This window comes from Tachyglossus aculeatus, chromosome 22 (genome assembly GCF_015852505.1).
Source record: "Tachyglossus aculeatus isolate mTacAcu1 chromosome 22, mTacAcu1.pri, whole genome shotgun sequence".
NCBI classification, from domain to species: domain Eukaryota; kingdom Metazoa; phylum Chordata; class Mammalia; order Monotremata; family Tachyglossidae; genus Tachyglossus; species Tachyglossus aculeatus.
The window spans coordinates 54,514,194-54,534,196 of record NC_052087.1 but is presented as its reverse complement, the minus strand read 5'-3'; the positions used below and the strand labels follow the sequence as shown (position 1 = coordinate 54,534,196).

The window sequence follows — 20,003 nt, the reverse complement described above, 5'->3', positions numbered from 1 at the left end:
TATTATTATTGATTGGGGAACGTACTAGTTAATGGGGTTGGACTCAGTCCCTGTCCCACACGGGACTCATGGTCTAAGTAGGAAGCAGCGCTTCCTGGGCCTCAGTTCCCTCATCTGTAAAAGGGGATTAAGACTGTGAGCTCCGTGTGGGACACGGACTGTGTCCAACCTGATTACCCCAGCGTTTACTACAGTGCCTGGCACACAGTAAGTGCTTAACAAATGTCATTTAAAAAGCCAACTCCCTGACCCATCACTGTTTTATCCCAGGACAGGGAGCTATTGTTATATCAGACTCTCCAAGACCTTAGTATAGCCATTCATTCTTTTGTATTTATTAATAATTGTTATTATGGTATTTATTAAGAGCTTACTTTTCTATTTATTAATAATTAATAATTATTATTATGGCATTTATTAAGAGCTTACTATGTTCCAGGCACTGTACTAAGCGCTGAGGTAGATACAAGCAAATTGGGTTGAACACCGTCCCTGTCCCACTGTGGGGGCTGGGGGGGGGGGGCTTACAGTCTCAATCCTCAATTTACAGATGAGGTAACTGAGGCACAGAGAAGTAAAGTGACTTGCCAAAAATCACACAACAGACAAGTGGCCCCCCCTTTTAGACTGTGAGCCCACTGCTGGGTAGGGACTGTCTCTATATGTTGCCAACTTGTACTTCCCAAGCGCTTAGTACAGTGCTCTGCACACAGTAAGCGCTCAATAAATACAATTGATGATGATGAAATGGCAGAACTGGGTTTAGAACCCACGTCCTCTGACTCCCAAACCCGGATTCTATCCATTCGCCATGCCGCTTTCCTGTGTTTGGAAAGTACAATTCAGTCCTCTGCGCACAATAGGAGATTAATAGATTGATTGATTGATTGATTGAAGGGGGCTCCTGAGAAGGGTGCCTCAATCAATCAAGAGTATTTATTGAGCGGTTACGGTGAGCAGAGCACTGTACTTAGCGCTTGGGAGAGGACAGAGTTAGCAGACACGTTCCCTACCCCACTCAGAGCTTCCTGGCAGCTAGAGAAGAGTGTGAAGTTGTCTGTGTTCACACTGACGTTAACAGTGGGTCTTCACCATGGAGAATGATGAACAAATTAGCAGTTTTGTCTATAAAAGGGAAAGAGAAACATTTTTGGGTTCAGATCCAGGACTGGACAGCAGAAAAAAGGTGAGTTTCCCCTTTCTCCTGTTCCTTTAGCCTCTCTCTCATTCAATCGTATTTATTGAGCACTTACGGTGTGCAGAGCACTGTACTAAGCGCTTGGAAAGTACAATTCGGCTCCCAACAACGGGCTCACAGTCTTGCCTCTACAGAGAAGCAGTGTGGTGTAGTGGCTAGATTCTGGGAATTAGAAGGTCGTGGGTTTTAATTCCGACTCTGCCGCTTGTCTGCTGCGTGACCCTGGGCAAATCACTTCTCTGTGCCTCAGTTACCTCATCTGTAAAATGGGGATTAAGACTGTGAGCCCCACATGGGACTGTATCCACCCATCCACCCTGTTTAGTACAGTGCCTGACACATAGAAAGCGCTTAACAAATACCATCATTATCATTATTATTATTATTATTACTCTTCTTATCGGGAAAGGTCACAAGAAGAAGCGTAAGAAGAAGCATAAGAAAGGTCATAGAGAAGCAGCGTAGCTCAGTGGAAAGAGCCCGGGCTTTGGAGTCGGAGGTCATGGGTTCAAATCCCAGCTCCGCCACTTGTCAGCTGTGTGACTTTGGGCAAGTCACTTAATCAATCAATCAATCAATCAATCGTATTTATTGAGCGCTTACTATGTGCAGAGCACTGTACTAAGCGCTTGGGAAGTACAAATTGGCATCACATAGAGACAGTCCCTACCCAACAGTGGGCTCACAGTCTAAAAGGGGGAGACAGAGAACAGAACCAAACATACCAACAAAATAAAATAAGTAGGATAGAAATGTACAAGTAAAATAAATAAATAAATAGAGTAATAAATATGTACAACCATATATACATATATACAGGTGCTGTGGGGAAGGGAAGGAGGTAAGACGGGGGGATGGAGAGGGGGACGAGGGGGAGAGGAAAGAAGGGGCTCAGTCTGGGAAGGCCTCCTGGACTTCTCTGGGCCTCAGTCACCTCATCTGTAAAATGGGGATTAAGACTGTGAGCCCCCTGTGGGACAACCTGATCACCTTGTAACCTCCCCAGCGATTAGAACAGTGCTTTGCACATAGTAAGGGCTTAATAAATGCCATTATTATTATTATAAGAAAGTAGCGAGGGGGGCTTGGGGAGGAAGGTAGTCATCATTCCCCTGCCCCAGGACTCCTGGGCAATGTGGAAATGTGTATATATTCCTTGGCACATACATCACGGGGTTTTTTTAAATTATTTTTTGCTTTTCGCACCCTTTTCACTGTCTGAAAGTGCTTGTGGTTGCGAAATCGTGTTTGTTCAAAGTGAGTGTCTCATTCAGCCACAGGGCATACACGGGATCCAGGCAACAAGTTGAACTTCAAGCCACTTTCTAGGAGTCAGAAGGTCATGGTTCCTAATCTCCACTCTGCCACTTTTCTGCTGGGTGGCCTTAGGCAAACCACTTTGCTTCTCTGGGCTTCAGTTCCCTCATCTGTAAAATGGGGATTAATACCCATGTGAGACAGAGACTGAGTCCAACCTGATTTGCTTGTATCCACCCCAGTTCTTAGTACAGTGCATGGCACATAGTAAGTGCTAAACAAATGCCATTATTATTATTATGATTATCCTCTCCCGGTGCTGCACGGGGTAATTTTTAAGATTTTTCCACACTGCTCCCCACAGACGTCTGCTGCCTGGACAGGCCTCAAAGTTATTCCATCCTGAGACTCTGGCAGCCCCCATTCATAAGCAGCGTGGCTTAGTGGAAAGAGCCCGGGCTTGGTGGTCGTGGGTTCAAATCCCAACTCTGCCTCTTGTTCATTGTGTGACTTTGGGCAAGTCGCTTAACTTCCACCACTTGTTTGCTGTGTGACCCTTGGCAAATCACTTTGCTTCTCTGTGCCTCAATTCCCTCATGTAAAATGAGGATTAAGACTGTGAGCTCCACGTGGAACAGGGATTGTGTCCCTGCGCTACCCCAGCGCTTAGACCAGTGCCTGGTACATAATGTGTTTAATAAATACCATAGTTATTATTATAATTGTTATTATTATTAACTTCTCTGTGCCTCGGTTACCTCATCTGTAAAATGGGACTAAGACTGTGAGTCCCATGTGGGACAACCTGATAGCCTTGTATCTACCCCAGCGCTTAGAACAGTGCTTGGCTCACAGTAAGCACTTAACGAATGCCATTGTTATTATTATTATTCATCCTCTGGGCACAGCAAATCAATCGAAAGGGATGGTTCTGTGTAAACCAGCATCATTACTGTGCAGAGTAAATAAATAATAAATAATGATGGCATTTATTAAGCGCTATGTGCAAAGTACTGTTCTAAACACTAGGGAGATTACAAGGTCATCAGGTTGCCCCACGGGGGCGGGGGGGCTCACAGTCTTCATCCCCATTTTACAGATGAGGTAACTTAGGCACAGAGAAGTGAAGTGACTTGCCCCAGGTCACACAGATGACAATTGGCAGAGCCGGGATTTGAACCCATGACCTCTGACTCCAAAGCCTGTGCTTTTCCCACTGAGCCACGCTACTTCTCTATAATAATAATGGCATTTATTATTATAGAGTCCCCCTCTCCATCCCCCCCCCTTACCTCCTTCCCTTCCCCACAGCACCTGTATATATGTATATATGTTTGTACATATTTATTACTCTATTTATTTTACTTGTACGTATCTATTCTATTTATTTTATTTTGTTAGTATGTTTGGTTTCGTTCTCTGTCTCCCCCTTTTAGACTGTGAGCCCACTGTTGGGTAGGGACTGTCTCTATATGTTGCCAACTTGTACTTCCCAAGCGCTTCGTACAGTGCTCTGCACACAGTAAGCGCTCAATAAATACGATTGATTGATTGATTGATTGATTAAGCGCTTACTATGTGCAAAACACTGTTCTAAGCACTGGGGGGGATACAAGGTAATCAGGTTGTCCCACGGGGGGCTCACAGTCTTAACCCCCATTTTACAAATGAGGTCACTGAGGCCCAGAGAAGTGAAGTGACTTGCCCAAAGTCACACAGCTGACAGTTGGCGGAGCCGGGATTTGAACCCCTGACCTCTGACTCCAAGGCCCGGGCTCTTTCCATTGAGCCACGCTGAGTACTGTACTAAGCGAGCGCTTAGAACAGTGCTTTGCACCTAGTAAGCGCTTAATAAATGCCATTATCATTATTATTATTATTATTATTATTATTACAGTGCTCTGCACATAGTAATTGCTCAATACATCAAACTCAAGCGCCTCAATGGCAAGAGGTCAGAAAGGGGGCCTTCTTCTCCTTCCTCTCCCCCTCTTCCCCCTCTCCATCCCCCCCATTTTACCTCCTTCCCTTCCCCACAGCACCTGTATATATGTATATATGTTTGTACGGATTTATTACTCTATTTATTTATTTTACTTGTACATATCCATTCTATTTATTTTATTTTGTTAATATGTTTGTTTTTGTTCTGTCTCCCCTTTCTAGACTGTGAGCCCACTGTTGGGTAGGGACCCAACTTTGATTTCCCAAGCGCTTAGTCCAGTGCTCTGCACACAGTAAACGCTCAATAAATACGATTGATTGATTGATTGGTTCATGGACAAACTGTGCAACAAGGGTAAAAAAAAAAAAAAGACGGGCCGACGCTCCGTCAGCAGCGTCACGTGTCCCTCAGGCCTCGGCGCACGAGGCGCCAGCTGAGCCCGCCCTCTTTAGGCCCCGCGGGGCCGCCGTAGCCGCGGACTGTACCATCCCGGCCGCCGACAGAGGGGAGTTTGGGACACCTAAATTTCTCCCTCAGACCCCAACTGGCCGGAATCGTCCCCTCCAAAGCTTTCTTTAAGACTGACTATCTCCACAGGACAGGCTGCCCATCACGAGAGGGACGGAGGGGTTGGCTCTCTCTTTCTCCGCCCCCCCCCAGCTGGAGTGGTCGCGTCCTGAAGGGGGGCGCGCGCTTTTTTTTCCTCCTTCCCTCGCCCTGGGCTGGAGTGGTAGCGACCCGGGGCGGGGGTGCCGTACCGTTCTCCCCCTCTAGGTGGAGTGGTCGCGTCCGCGAGGGGGCGGGGCTCCGCGTGCGTGGAGAGCGTCAGAGGCGTCCGGGTCGGGCGGCTCAGCGGGTAGCGCTCAAAGTTAGGCCACAAGCCTGTTTGGCCTTGGCAGGAGTGGTCAAGCTGTGACTGTTTCTACTCCCCCGTGTTTGGCCGTTTCTAATCCCCCTTAGGCGCCATGATCATCCCGGTCCGGTGCTTCACCTGCGGCAAGATCGTCGGCAACAAGTGGGAGGCCTATCTGGGGCTGCTGCAGGCCGAGTACACCGAGGGGTCAGCACCTATAACCCGGGGGGAGGCAGGGGCAGTGGTGTTGTCCACAGCGGACTTGACACGACTGACCCCAGCAACCGCGAAGGGATGGAAATTCTCGTTAATAGGGATGGAAATTTTTTTTTACTCTAACTTATTTGTACATATCCATTCTATTTATTTTATTTTGTTAGTATGTTTGGTTTTGTTCTCTGTCTCCCCCTTTTAGACTGTGAGCCCACAGTTGGGTAGGGACCGTCTCTAGATGTTGCCAGTTTGGACTTCCCAAGCGCTTAGTCCAGTGCTCTGCACATAGTAAGCGCTCAATAAATACGATTGATGATGATGATGTAAATTATCTTCGGCTTGTGGATGGCCTTGAAGGCGTCTGTTGCGGATTTGCCCTCTCAGCCTGCACAAGTGGAGGGTTACCGTCAATCAATCAATCAGTCGTATTTATTGAGCGCTTACTGTGTGCAGAGCACTGGACTATTATTGAGCCCCTTCCTTCCTCTCCCCCTCGTCCCCCTCTCCATCCCCCCCATCTTACCTCCTTCCCTTCCCCACAGCCCCTGTATATATGTATATATGTTTGTACATATTTATTACTCTATTTATTTTATTTGTACATATCTATTATATTTATTTCATTGTGTTAGTATGTTTGGTTTTGTTCCCTGTCTCCCCCTTTTAGACTGTGAGCCCACTGTTGGGTAGGGACTGTCTCTAGATGTTGCCAATTTGTACTTCCCAAGCGCTTAGTCCAGTGCTCTGCACATAGTAAGCGCTCAATAAATATGATTGATGATGATGATGATGTAAATTATCTTCGGCTTGTTGATGGCCTTGAAGGCATTTGTTGCGGATTTGTCCTCTCAGCCTGCACAAGTGATGGGTTACTGTCGATCAATCAATCGTATTTATTGAGCGCTTACTGTGTGCAGAGCACTGGACTACACGCTTGGGAAGTACAAGTAAGAGAAGGAGCGTGGCTCAGTGGAAAGAGCCCGGGCTTTGGAGTCGGAGGTCATGGGTTCAAATCCCGACTCCACCACGTGTCTGCTGTGTGACCTTGGGCAAGTCACTTAACTTCTCTGAGCCTCAGTTTCCTCATCTGTAAAATGGGAATCAATCAATCAATCGTATTTATTGAGCGCTTACTGTGTGCAGAGCACTGGACTAAGCGCTTGGGAAGTACCAATTAAGACTGTAAGCCCCACGTGGGACAACTTGATCACCTTGTATCCCCCCCCAGCGCTTAGAACAGTGCTCAGCACATAGTAAGCGCTTAACAAATGTCATTATTATTATTTATTATTATTACAAGTTGGCAACATATAGAGACAGTCCCTACCCAACACTGGGCTCACAGTCTAAAAAGTGGGCTCACAGCATACACAAAATGGAGTCAGTCATGTCAAGTCCGCTGTGCACAACAATGGAAGCGCCAGCTACCTCCTAAGGACACTCCTTCCCTAGTAATAATAATAATGATGGCATATAGTGCCGATTTGTACTTCCCAAGCGCTTAGTACAGTGCTCTGCACACAGTAAGCGCTCAATAAATATGATTGAATGAATTTATTAAGCGCTTACTATGTGCAAAGCACTGTTCTAAGCGCTGGGGAGGTTACAGGGTGATCAGGTTGTCCCACGGAGGGGGGCTCACGGTCGTAATCCCCATTTCACAGATGCGGTAACTGAGGCCCAGAGAAGTGAAGTGACTTGCACATAGTAAGCGCTTAATAAATGCCATCATCATTATTATTATTATTATTATCCCCACCCTGCCCCAAAGCATTTTATGTCCCTATCACTTATTTCTGTTAACGTCTATCTCCCCCTTCAGACTATCAGCTCGTAGGCAGGAATGTGTCTGTTGTTCCATTGCCCTCTCCCAACCGCTCTACACATAGTAACTTTTCAATAAATTTGATTGAGTGAAAGAATGAACAGAGCTGGTAGACACAGTCCCTGACTGTATCAATCAATCAGTCGTGTACTTACTGAGCGCTTAGTGTGTGCAGAGCACTGTACTAAGCACTTGGGAGAGTTTACTATAACAAGAGTTCGTAGACACGTTCCATTCATTGTACAGTCTGTAAGAATAATAGGGATTATCTTGAATGTCCCCTGGCCCTTGGAATGTGGCATGGGAGTGGTGGCTGAATCGGAGCGTGCCTGCGTGTCTGTGTACCCTCCCTCTGCCCCTCCGCCAAGCTCGCTCTCTTCCTCCCTTCAAGGCCCTGCTGAGAGCTCACCTCCTCCAGGAGGCCTTCCCAGACTGAGCCCCTTCCTTCCTCTCCCCCTCATCCCCCTCTCCATCCCCCCCATCTTACCTCCTTCCCTTCCCCACAGCACCTGTATATATGTATATATGGTTGTACATATTTATTACTCTATTTATTTATTTTACTTGTACATTTCTATCCTGTTTATTTTATTTTGTTGGTATGTTTGGTTCTGTTCTCTGTCTCCCCCTTTTAGACTGTGAGCCCACTGTTGGGTAGGAACTGTCTCTATGTGTTGCCAATTTGTACTTCCCAAGCGCTTAGTACAGTGCTCTGCACATAGTAAGCCCTCAATAAATACGATTGATTGATTGATTGATTACCTGTGTGCGTATACTCACGCTGCCCGCCTGGACCCCCTGCAGGGACGCGCTGGACGCCCTGGGCCTGAAGCGCTACTGCTGCCGCCGGATGCTGCTCTCCCACGTCGACCTCATCGAGAAGCTCCTCAACTATGCCCCGCTTGAGAAGTGACCACTGCTCGTCTGCTGCCCGCCGCCTGCTCCCGATAAACTATGCCCCACCGGAAAAGTGATGGGGTGCCCCCTTAAAACCCACCCTATTACCAACAACCTACGCCCCCGTGGAGCGATGGGGCCCACCGCCATCTCCGGCCACCCATCTGATGCCCCTGATAAACCCATCCTGAAGGAGAAGTGATGGTACCCACTCCCATTCCCAATAAATGTCTGAACTGAAAGCCAAGCTTCTGGATTCCTGGGTGGTCTTTCCTGAGGGGGGGAAGGGAGTTGGAGGGGAAAAGGAGAGGGGCAGGGCTCATCCTTCCATTTCTGCAACAGTGGTATTTATCGAGTGCTTACTGTTTGCAGAGCTTGGGAGGCAGAGGACCTGGGTTCTGATCCCAGCTCTGCCATGTATCTGCTGTGGGACCTTGGGAAAGTCACTTTTCTGGGCCTCAGTTCCCTCCTCAATCCGTTCTCCCTCCTACATAGACTACGAAGGCTTGTGGGACCTGATTATCTTGTATCTGCCCCAACGTTTAGTACAGTGCTTGGCACAGAGTAAGTGTTTAACTGAAGAAGACAGTACAGTGGTCCCTGCCTTCAAGGAGCTTCCAATCTGTACTGAGCACTTGGAAGACTCCAATAGAGTTGGTAGACATGTGCCCAGCAGGGAAAATCATAGCAGCATCAAACTCATCCACTCCCTCTAGCCTGGAAGCTCCTTTTTGGCAGGGAACATGTCTGTTTATTGTTCTATTGTATTCTCCCAAACGCTCAGTACAGTGCTCAGCACACACTGAGCGCTCAATGAATAAGATTGAATGTATGAATGAATTCTCATGGGCCTCTTCCCATCTGGACAGAGCTGCCATTAAAGGATTAATCTGCCCTCTTTTGGGGGCGGGGGGCAGGGGGTGTTACCCCCCTGGGAGCATTTGGTGAAGTTGACTTTGAAGTTTATGTTCCAATGTACTGGAGCCGATAGCAGAAAGAGCACTAGTTGAGCAAGAAAGGAAACTAAGCAGTGTGTCACAGTGGGTAGAGCAGGGGCCTTGGATCTTGGGTCTAAACCCAGCTCTGCCACATTCCTCCCTTCTATGCTCCATCTACACCCACTCCCTTGGAGAATTCATTTGCTCCCATGGCTTCAATCCCCACCTCTAGGCAGTTAAATCCCAAATCTCCCTCTCCAGCCCTGATCTCTCTCCTTCTATTTCCTCCTGCCTCCAAGGCATTTCTACTTGGACGTCTTCCCTTGGGAATACCTCGTACCTCGTTCTCGCCTGTCCCACCATCGACCCCCGGCCCACGTCATCTCCCGGGCCTGGAATGCCTTCCCTCTGCCCATCTGCCAAGCTCGCTCTCTTCCTCCCTTCAAGGCCCTACTGAGAGCTCAACTCCTCCAGGAGGCCTTCCCAGACTGAGCCCCTTCCTTCCTCTCCCCCTCGTCCCCCTCTCCATCCCCCCCATCTTACCTCCTTCCCTTCCCCACAGCACCTGTATATATGTATATGTTTGTACATATTTTTTACTCTATTTTATTTGTACATATCTATTCTATTTTATTTTGTTAGTATGTTTGGTTTTGTTCTCTGTCTCCCCCTTTTAGACTGTGAGCCCACTGTCGGGTAGGGACTGTCTCTATTTGTTGCCAATTTGTACTTCCCAAGCGCTTAGTACAGTGCTCTGCGCATAGTAAGCGCTCAGTAAATACGATTGATGATGATGATGTGCAAAACAGAACTCCTTATCTTCCCACCTAAATCCTGTCCTCCCCCTGAGAACTCCTTATCTTCCCACCCAAATCCTGTCCTCCCCTTGTGTTTCCCACCCCCTTAGAGGGTCCCTCCACCCTTCCTGTTTCACGAGCCAGTGATCTTGGCGTTAGCCTCGACTCCTCCCTCATGGAATCCACAATTTCGCTAAAACCCACCCTTTCGTCTCCACTGCTACCACATTAATCCAAGCACTTCTCTCCCATCTCGATTGCTGCATCAGCATCCTGTCCTCCCTGCATCCTGTCTCTCCCAACTCCAGTCCATACTTCACTCTGCTGTCGGTTCATTTTTCTACAAAACATTCAGTTGGTGTTTCCCCGCTGCTCAAGACCCTGCAGTGGTTGCCCATCCACCTCAAACAGAAACCTTGTCATCGACCTTAAAGCCGTCCATTTCCTCGCCCCCTCCTACCTCACTCTCCTTCTCCAACCCAACCCACACTTTGCTCCTTCTCTCTGTCCCTCCATCTCGTCTATCGTCACTGGCCTCTCACCCATGTCCTGCCTCTGTCCTTGTACATATTTACTATTCTATTTATTTTGTTAATGATGTGCATATAGCTTTAATTCTATTTGTTCTGACGATTTTGACACTTGTCTACATGTTTTGTTGTCTGTCTCCCCCTTCTAGACTGGAAGCCCGTTATTGGGTAGGGACCATCTCTATACCTTCCCAACTTGTACTTCCCAAGCGCTTACTACAGTGCTCTGCACACAGTAAGCGCTCAATAAATACGATTGACTGAAAGACAATTCCTGTCCCCCTCTTCAAACCCTTATTGAAGGCCCATCTCCTCCAAGAAGTCTTCCCTCATTATTATTATTCCCTAACTAAGCCGCCCTTCCTCTTCTCCCACTCCCTTCTGCGTCACTCTGACTTGGTTCCTTTATTCATCCCTTCTCCCAGCCCCACACCAATTATGACCAGTTCTGTCACTTATTTATATATTTCTATTTGTGTCTGTCTCTCCCTCTAATAATAATAATAATAATGATGGCATTTATTAAGCGCTTACTATGTGCAAAGCACTGTTCTAAGCGCTGGGGAGATTACAAGGCGATCAGGTTGTCCCACGGGGGGCTCACAGTCTTTAATCCCCATTTTACAGATGAGGTAACTGAGGCACAGAGAAGTGAAGTGACTTGCCCAAATTCACACAGCCGACGAGCGGCAGAGCTGCTCTTTTCCACTGAGCCACGCTGCTTCTCTAGACTGTAAGCTCAGTCTGAACAGAGAATGTCTGTTTCTTGTTCTCTCCCAAGCAATTAGTGCTCTGCACACAGTAAGCGCTCAATAAACACAATTGACTGACCGACTCCCCAGGATGGGGATGACCTGACACCTGTCCACATGTTTTGTTTTGTTGTCCGTCTCCCCCTTTGGAGTCCTCGCCCTCCTGGGCTTTGGAGTCAGAGGTCATGGGTTCAAATCCCAGCCCTGCCAATTACCAGCTGTGTGACTTTGGGCAACACTTACTTCTCTGGGCCTCAGTTCCCTCATCTGTAAAATGGGGATTAGGACTGTGAGCCCCATGTGGGACAACCTGATCACCTTGTGACCTCCCCAGTGCTTAGAACAGTGCTTTGCACCTGGTAAGCGCTTAATAAATGCCATCATTATCATTTTTATTTATTTATTTTACTTGTACATATCTATTCTATTTATTTTATTTTGTTAATATGTTTGGTTTTGTTGTCTGTCTCCCCCTTCTAGACTGTGAGCCCGTTGTTGGATAGGGACCGTCTCTGTATGTTGCCAACTTGTAATCAATCAATCAATCGTATTTATTGAGTGCTTACTGTGTGCAGAGCACTGGACTAAGCGCTTGGGAAGTACAAGTTGGCAACATATAGAGACATTCCCTACCCAACAGTGGGCTCACAGTCTACAAGGGGGAGACAGAGAACAAAACCAAACATATTAACAAAATAAAATAGAATAGATAGGTACAAGTTAAATAAATAAATAAATGATAATAATAATAATAATGGCATTTATTAAGTGCTTACTATGTGCAAAGCACTGTTCTAAGCATTGGGGAGGTTACAAGGTGATCAGGTTGTCCCAAGGGGGCTCACAGTCTTAATCCCCATTTTACAGATGAGGGAACTGAGGCCCAGAGAAGTTAAGTGACTTGCCCAAAGTCACACAGCTGGTAATTGGCAGGGCTGAGATTTGAACCCATGACCTCTGACTCCAAAGCCCGGGCTCTTTCCACTGAGCCATGCTGCTTCATAGAGTAATAAATATGTACAAACGTATATACAGAAAACTCCTGCTGGACCCTACTGCGCCATCCAGCTATTTATTTATTTATTTATTTTACTTGTACATATCTATTCTATTTATTTTATTTTGTTAGAATGTTTGGTTTTGTTCTCTGTCTCCCCCTTTTAGACTGTGAGCCCACTGTTGGGTAGGGACTGTCTCTATATGTTGCCAACTTGTCCTTCCCAAGCACTTAGTCCAGTGCTCTGCACACAGTAAGCGCTCAATAAATACGATTGATGATGATGATGATCCAGCTACTGCTGGATGAAGCAGCGTGGCTCAGTGGAAAGAGCACGAGCTTTGGAGTCAGAGGTCATGGGTTCAAATCCCGGCTTCGCCAATTGTCAGCTGTGTGACTTTGGGCAAGTCACTTCACTTCTCTGGGCCTCAGTGACCTCAGCTTGTGCGATTGCAAGAAGCTTCCCCTTTTCTTTGGGGCTGAGCTGCAACATGGTGTCTATGACTGGAAGGAGACTCTTGTACTTCCCAAGCGCTTAGTACAGTGCTGTGCAAACAGTAAGTGCTCAATAAATACGATTGAATGAATGAATGAATCTAACCCAGGGCTCAGTTCAGTGCCTGGCACATAGTAAGTCCTTAAATACCATTTTTTAAAAACCCACAAAAAAGTATTTACTGCCAGTGACAGCCAGTGCAGGGCATTCAAATTTCAAGTTACAAACTAATAAATAATCCTGCGATTCTTCTATTATTATACCCACTTACTTTAAATGATGGTCAGTTCTCAGCAATGAGACCAAGCCTGAAGTCCCTGCGAGAGAAGCAGCATGGGAGTCAGAAGGTCAGGGGTTCTAATCCTGACTCCGCCACTTGTCTGCCGTGTAGCCTTGGGCAAATCATTTTGCTTCTCTGAGCCTCGGTTACCTCATCTGTAAAATGGGGATTAAGACTATGAGCCCCAGGTGAAGGGGAAGCAGCGTGACTCAGTGGAAAGAGCCCGGGCTTTGGAGTCAGAGGTCATGGGTTCAAATCCCGGCTCCGCCAATTGTCAGCTGTGTGACTTTGGGCAAGTCACTTCACTTCTATGGGCCTCAGTTCCCTCATCTGTAAAATGGGGATTAAGACTGTGAGTCCCCTGTGGGACAACCTGATCACCTTGTATCCTCGCCAGTGCATAGAACAGTGCTTTGCACATAGTAATTGCTTAATAAATGCCATCATTATTATTATTATTATTATGTGGGACAACCTGATTACCTGATTACCTTGATTATCTCTCTGGTTCGTTCAGTCTCTTTTGCAGGCTCCTCCTCCCCCTCCCATCCCCTTACTGTGGGGGTTCCCCAAGGTTCAGTTCTTGGTCCCCTTCTGTTCTCCATCTACACGCACTCCCTTGGTGACCTCATTCGCTCCCACGGCTTCAACTATAATCTCTACGCTGATGACACCCAGATCTCCATCTCTGCCCCTGCTCTCTCCCCCTCCCTCCAGGCTCGCATCTCCTCCTGCCTTCAGGACATCTCCATCTGGATGTCCGCCCGCCACCTAAAACTCAACATGTCGAAGACTGAGCTCCTTGTCTTCCCTCCCAAACCCTGCCCTCTCCCTGACTTTCCCATCTCTGTTGACAGCACTACCATCCTTCCCATCTCACAAGCCCGCGACCTTGGTGTCATCCTCGGCTCCGCTCTCCCGTTCACCCCTCACATCCAAGCCGTTCCCAAAACCTGCCGGTCTCGGCTCCGCAACATTGCCAAGATCCGCCCTTTCCTCTCCATCCAAACCGCTACTTTGCTCGTTCAAGCTCTCATCCTATCCCGTCTGGACTACTGAATCAGCCTTCTCTCTCATCTCCCATCCTCCTGTCTCTCCCCACTTCAATCCATACTTCATGCTGCTGCCCGGATTGTCTTTGTCCAGAAACGCTCTGGGCATGTTACTCGCCTCCTCAAAACTCTCCAGTGGCTACCAATCAATCTGCACATCAGGCAGAACCTCCTCGCCCTCGGCTTCCAGGCTGTCCATCCATCCATCCCCTGGCCCCCTCCTCCCTCCCGTCCCTTCTGTCCTTCTCCCGCCCATCCCGCACCCTCCGCTCCTCTGCCACCGCTAATCTCCTCACCGTTAGGCCTCGTTCTCACCTGTCCCACCATCGACCCCCGGCCCACGTCATCCCCGGGGCCTGGAATGCCCCCAATCCCTCTGCCCATCCGCCAAGCTAGCTCTCTTCCTCCCTTCAAGGCCCTACTGAGAGCTCACCTCCTCCAGGAGGCCTTCCCAGATTGAGCCCCTTCCTTCCTCTCCCCCTCGTCCCCCTCTCCATCCCCCCATCTTACCTCCCTCCGTTCCCCACAGCACCTGTATATATGTTTGTACATATTTATTACTCTATTTATTTATTTATTTTACTTGTACATATATATTCTATTTATTTTATTTTGTTAGTATGTTTGGTTTTGTTCTCTGTCTCCCCCTTCTAGACTGTGAGCCCACTGTTGGGTAGGGACTGTCTCTAGATGTTGCCAACTTGTACTTCCCAAGCGCTTAGTACAGTGCTCTGCACACAGTAAGCGCTCAATAAATACGATTGATTGATTGATTGACAGAGGGCAGGAGAAAGCCGGGCCTCCCCGGAAGGGGGCAAGAGAGAGCCGGGCTTCCCCGGCAGGTTGCAACACAGTGCTCTGCACACAGTAAGCTCTCAATAAATACGATTGAATGAATGAATGAACAAGGAGCCGGACCGCGCCGGCAGGGGGCAGCAGAGAACCGGACCGCCCCTACAGGGGGCAGCAATCAATCAATCAATCAATCGTATTTATTGAGCGCTTACTGTGTGCAGAGCACTGTACTAAGCGCTTGGGAAGTACAAGTTGGCAACATAAGAGAGACAGTCCCTACCCAACAGTGGGCTCACAGTCTAGAAGGGGGAGACAGAGAACAAAACCAAACGTATTAACAAAATAAAATAAATAGAATAGATATGTACAAGTAAAATAAATAAATAGATGAATAAATAAAAATAAATAAATAAATAAATACCCCCGACAGGGGGTAACAGAGAGACGGACCGCCGCGGCAGGGGGCAGTAGAGAGTCGGGCCTCCCCGGCAGGCTGCAACAAGGAGCCGGACCGCGCCGGCAGGGGGCAGCAGAGAGCCGGGCCTCCCCGGCAGGTTGCAACAAGGACCACGCCAGCAGGGGGCAGCAGAGAGCCGGATACTGCTGGCAGGGGGCAGCAGAGAGCCGGATACTGCTGGCAGGGGGCAGCAGAGAGCCGGATACCGCCCCGACAGGGGGTAGCAGAGAGCCGGATACCGCCCCGGCAGGGGGCAGCAGAGAGCCGCGCCCCCCCGGCAGGTTACAATAAGGAGCCGGACCGAGCCGAAAGGGGGCAGCAGAGAGCCGGCCGTGCCGCGGCGGCCCGGCAGGGGGCAGCAGGGAGGCGGGCAGTTTCCCGCGGCCGGCCCGCTGCCTCCCGGATTGAGCAAGGCCCCGGAGTTTTCCAGCAGTAGTCGCAGCAGCGCGGAGGCCCCGGCCCCTCTTCCCTAATGCGCAGGCGCCGGCCCCCCCCCCGCCCCTCTTCCCTAGTGCGCAGGCGCCGGCCCACCTGCCAGTGCGCAGGCGCCAGCCCCACCCCCCCCCCAGCCTCGGACATCCGGGAACCGCGGTGGCACTTTGATTGACAGCCCCAAGGACCCCCCCCACTGGCCCCGCCCCTTGTGACGTAGCAAGGGGGACCGCCCTCTTCCTTTTTTTTTTGAATGGCATTCGCTGAGCGCTTACTATGCGCTAGGCACTGTAATAATAATAATAATAATGGTATTTGTTAAGCACTTACTATGTGCAAAGCACTGTTCTAAGCTCTGGGGAGGTTGCAATGTGATCAGGTTGTCCCACGGGGGGCTCACAGTCTTCATCCCCATTTTCCAGATGAGGGCACTGAGGCCCAGAGAAGTGACTTGCCCAAAGCCACCCAGCTGACAGATGGCGGGGCCGGGATTTGAACCCATGACCTCTAGCTCCAAAGCCCGGGCTCTTTCCACTGAGCCACTAAGCGCTGGGGGTGGATGCAAATTAATCCCTATCCCACGGGGGGCTCACAGTCTTCACCCCCATTTTACGGGTGAGGGAACTGAGGCCCAGAGAAGTGAAGTGGAATGCCCTCCCTCCTCACAGAATAATAATAATAACGATAGCATTTATTAAGCACTTACTATGTGCATAGCACTGTTCTAAGCTCCGAGGAGGTTACAAGGTGATCAGGTTGTCCCACGGGGGGCTCACAGTCTTCATCCCCATTTGACAGATGAGGTCACTGAGGCCCAGAGAAGTGAAGCGAATTGCCCAAAGTCACACAAGAGCTGACAAGTGTGACTTGCGCTCTGTTTCTTCTAGACTGTGAGCCCGTTGTTGGGTAGGGACCGTCTCTATCTGTTGCCAACTTGTACTTCCCAAGCGCTTAGTACAGTGCTCTGCACACAGTAAGTGCTCAATAAATACAACTGAATGAATGAATGAAGTGGCGGAGTCAGGATTTGAACCCATGACCTCTGACTCCAAAGCCCGTGAGCCTCTTCCTCCCTTCAAAGCCGTACTGAGCACTCACCTCCTCCAGGAGGCCTTCCCAAACTGAGCCCCCCCTTTTTCCTCTCCTCCTCCTCTCCTCCCCCCAGCACTTGGGTATATTTCTACATATTCATTACTCTATTAATGATGTGTATATAGCTATAATTCTATTTATTCTGATGGCATTGACACCTACTTGTTTGGTTTAGTTGTCTTTCTTCCCCCTTCTAGACTGTGAGCCCGTTGTTGGGTAGGGATTGTCTCTATCTGTTGCCCATTTGTACTCTCCCAAGCGCTTGGTACAGTGCTCTGCACACAGTAAGCGCTCAATACATATGATTGAATGAATGAATGAATGAATTTGGCCAAGGTCACCCAGCAGACACGTGGCTGGGCTATGATTAGAACCCAGGTCCTCTCGACTCCAAGGCCCGGGCTCTAGCCACTAGGCCACATTGCTTCTTCTTTACTTAACTTCTCTGTGCTTCTTTTCTTCTTAACTTCTCTGTGCTTCAGTTACCTCAGCTTTAAAATGGGCATTAAGACAATGAGCTTCATGCGGGACAGGACTGTGAGCCCGCTGTTGGGTAGGGACCGTCTCTATATGTTGCCAACTTGGACTTCCCAAGCGCTTAGTACAGTGCTCTGCACACAGTAAGCGCTCAATAAAAACGTTTGAATGAATGAATGAAAGAATGACTGCACCCAGCCTTGAATCTATCGTACTGCTTAGTTTGGTGAATGTTACATAGTAAGCACTTAGCTTTCTTCCTCCCTTCAAAGCCCTACTGAGAGCTCACCTCCTCCAGGAGGCCTTCCCAGACTGAGCCCCCCTTTTCCTCTGCTCCTCCTCCCCTCCCCATCACCCCCACTCCCTCCCTCTGCCCTACCCCCTTCCCCTCCCCACAGCACTTGTGTCTATTTGTACATATTTATCACTCTATTAATGACACTGTTGGGTAGGGACCGTCTCTATATGTTGCCATCTTGTACTTCCCAAGCGCTTAGTACAGTGCTCTGCACACTAAGCGCTCAATAAATACGATTGATTGATTGACATGTATATAGCTATAATTCTATTTATTTTGATGGTATTCATTCATTCACTCAATTAGAGAAGCAGCGTGGCTCAATGGAAAGATCCCGGGCTTTGGAGCCAGAGGTCAGGGGTTCAAATCCTGGCTCTGCCACTTGTCAGCTGTGTGATTTTGGGCAAGTCACTTCACTTCTCTGGGCCTCAGTTACCTCATCTGTAAAATGGGGATTAAGACTGTGAGCCCCACGTGGGACAACCTGATCATCTTGTAACCTCCCCAGCGCTTAGAACAGGCTTTGCACATAGTAAGCGCTTAATAAATGCCATCATTCCTAATATTATTATTAATGCCCTTTTCCCCCTCATCCCCCTCTCCATCCCCCCATCTTACCTCCCTCCCTTCCCCACAGCACCTGTATATATGTATATATGTTTGTACATATTTTTTTACTCTATTTATTTATTTAATTTATTTGTACATATCTATTCTATTTATTTTATTTTGTTAGTATGTTTGGTTTTGTTCTCTGTCTCCCCCTTTTAGACTGTGAGCCCACTGTTGGGTAGGGACTGTCTCTATATGTTGCCAATTTGTACTTCCCAAGCGCTTAGTACAGTGCTCTGCACATAGTAAGCGCTCAATAAATACGATTGATTGATTGATTGCAGAGCACTGTATTGACACCTGTCTGCTCGTTCTGTTTTGTTGTCTGTCTCCCCCTTCTAGACTGTGAGCCCATTGTTGAGTAGGGACCGTCTCTATATGTTGCCAACTTGTACTTCCTAAGTACAGTGCTCTGCACACAGTAAGCGCTCAATAAATATGACTGAATGAGTGAAATACCATTTAAACAAAATCAATGGTGCAGAGAAGCATAGTGGCTCAGTGGAAAGAGCACAGGCTTGGGAGTCAAAGGTTGTGGGTTCTAATCCCGGCTCCGCCACATGTCTGCTGTGTGACCTTAGGCAAGTCACTTAACTTCTCTGAGCCTCAGTTACCTCATCTGTAAAATGGGGATTAAGACTGCGACCCCCACGTGGAACAACTTGATCACCTTGTATCCCCCCCAGAGCTTAGAACAGTACTTTGCACCTAGTAAGCGCTTAACAAATGCCATTATATAAAAAAAATTCATTGAGTGCTTACTGTGTGCAAAACTTCCAGCCTTTTTTTGTTTTTTGGTATTTGTTAAGCGCTTACTATAGGCCAGGCCCTGCACTAAGAGCTGAGGTGGATACAAGCTAAGCAGGTTGGACACGTCCCTGTCCCAAAAGGGACTCACAATCTTCAACCCCAATTTACAGATGTGGGAAGTGAGGCCCAGAAAAGTGAAGCGACTTCTCCAAGGCCACACAGCGGACAAGTGACGGAGCCGGGATCAGAACCCAGGTCCTACTGTCTCCCAGGCCGGGACTCCATTCATTCATTCCATCGTATTTATTGAGCGCTTACTGTGTGCAGAGCACTGTACTAAGCGCTTGGGAAGTCCAAGTTGGCAACATAGAGAGACGGTCCCTACCCAACAACACAGTCTAGAAGGGGGAGACAGACAACAAAACATGTGGACAGGTGTCAAGTCGTCCGAACAAATAGAATTAAAAGCTATATGCACATCATTAACAAAATAAATAGAATAGTAAATATGTACAAGTAAATTCTATTTGTTCTGATGACACCTGTCCACATGTTTTGTTTTGTTGCCTGTCTCCCCCTTCTAGACTGTGAGCCTGTTGTTGGATAGGGACCGTCTCTATATGTTGCCAACTTGTACTTCCCAAGTGCTTAGTACAGTGCTCTGCACACAGTAAGCGCTCAATAAATACGATTGATGAGGATGATGATGATTATGTTATAAATGAGGGAACTGAGGCATAGAGAAGTTGAGTGACTTGCCCAAGATCACAGAGCAAGTACGTTCCTCCAGGAAGCCTTCCCCGACTAACTCGGGTGGAAGCAGCGTCCTTCTCATTCATTCAATCGTATTTATCGAGCGCTTAGCCCCTTCCTTCCTCTCCCCCTCGTCCTCCTCTCCATCCCCCCATCTTACCTCCTTCCCTTCCCCACAGCACCTGTATATATGTATAGATGTTTGTACATATTTTTTACTCTATTTATTTATTTATTTATTTTATTTGTACATATCTATTCTATTTATTTTATTTTGTTAGTATGTTTGGTTTTGTTCTCTGTCTCC

The 20,003-nt window shown here is 48.1% G+C and overlaps 1 protein-coding gene across 1 annotated transcript; it reads left to right on the top strand.

The window, feature by feature from the left end:
• The first annotated feature begins 5,186 nt into the window (after positions 1-5,186).
• Positions 5,187-8,433, top strand: POLR2L (RNA polymerase II, I and III subunit L). Its single transcript, XM_038764733.1, has 2 exons — positions 5,187-5,460; positions 8,096-8,433. Exons 1-2 carry the CDS (start codon positions 5,366-5,368, stop codon positions 8,202-8,204), a joined length of 204 nt encoding a protein of 67 aa, XP_038620661.1. The 5' UTR covers positions 5,187-5,365; the 3' UTR covers positions 8,205-8,433.
• Positions 8,434-20,003: the final 11,570 nt, after the last annotated feature.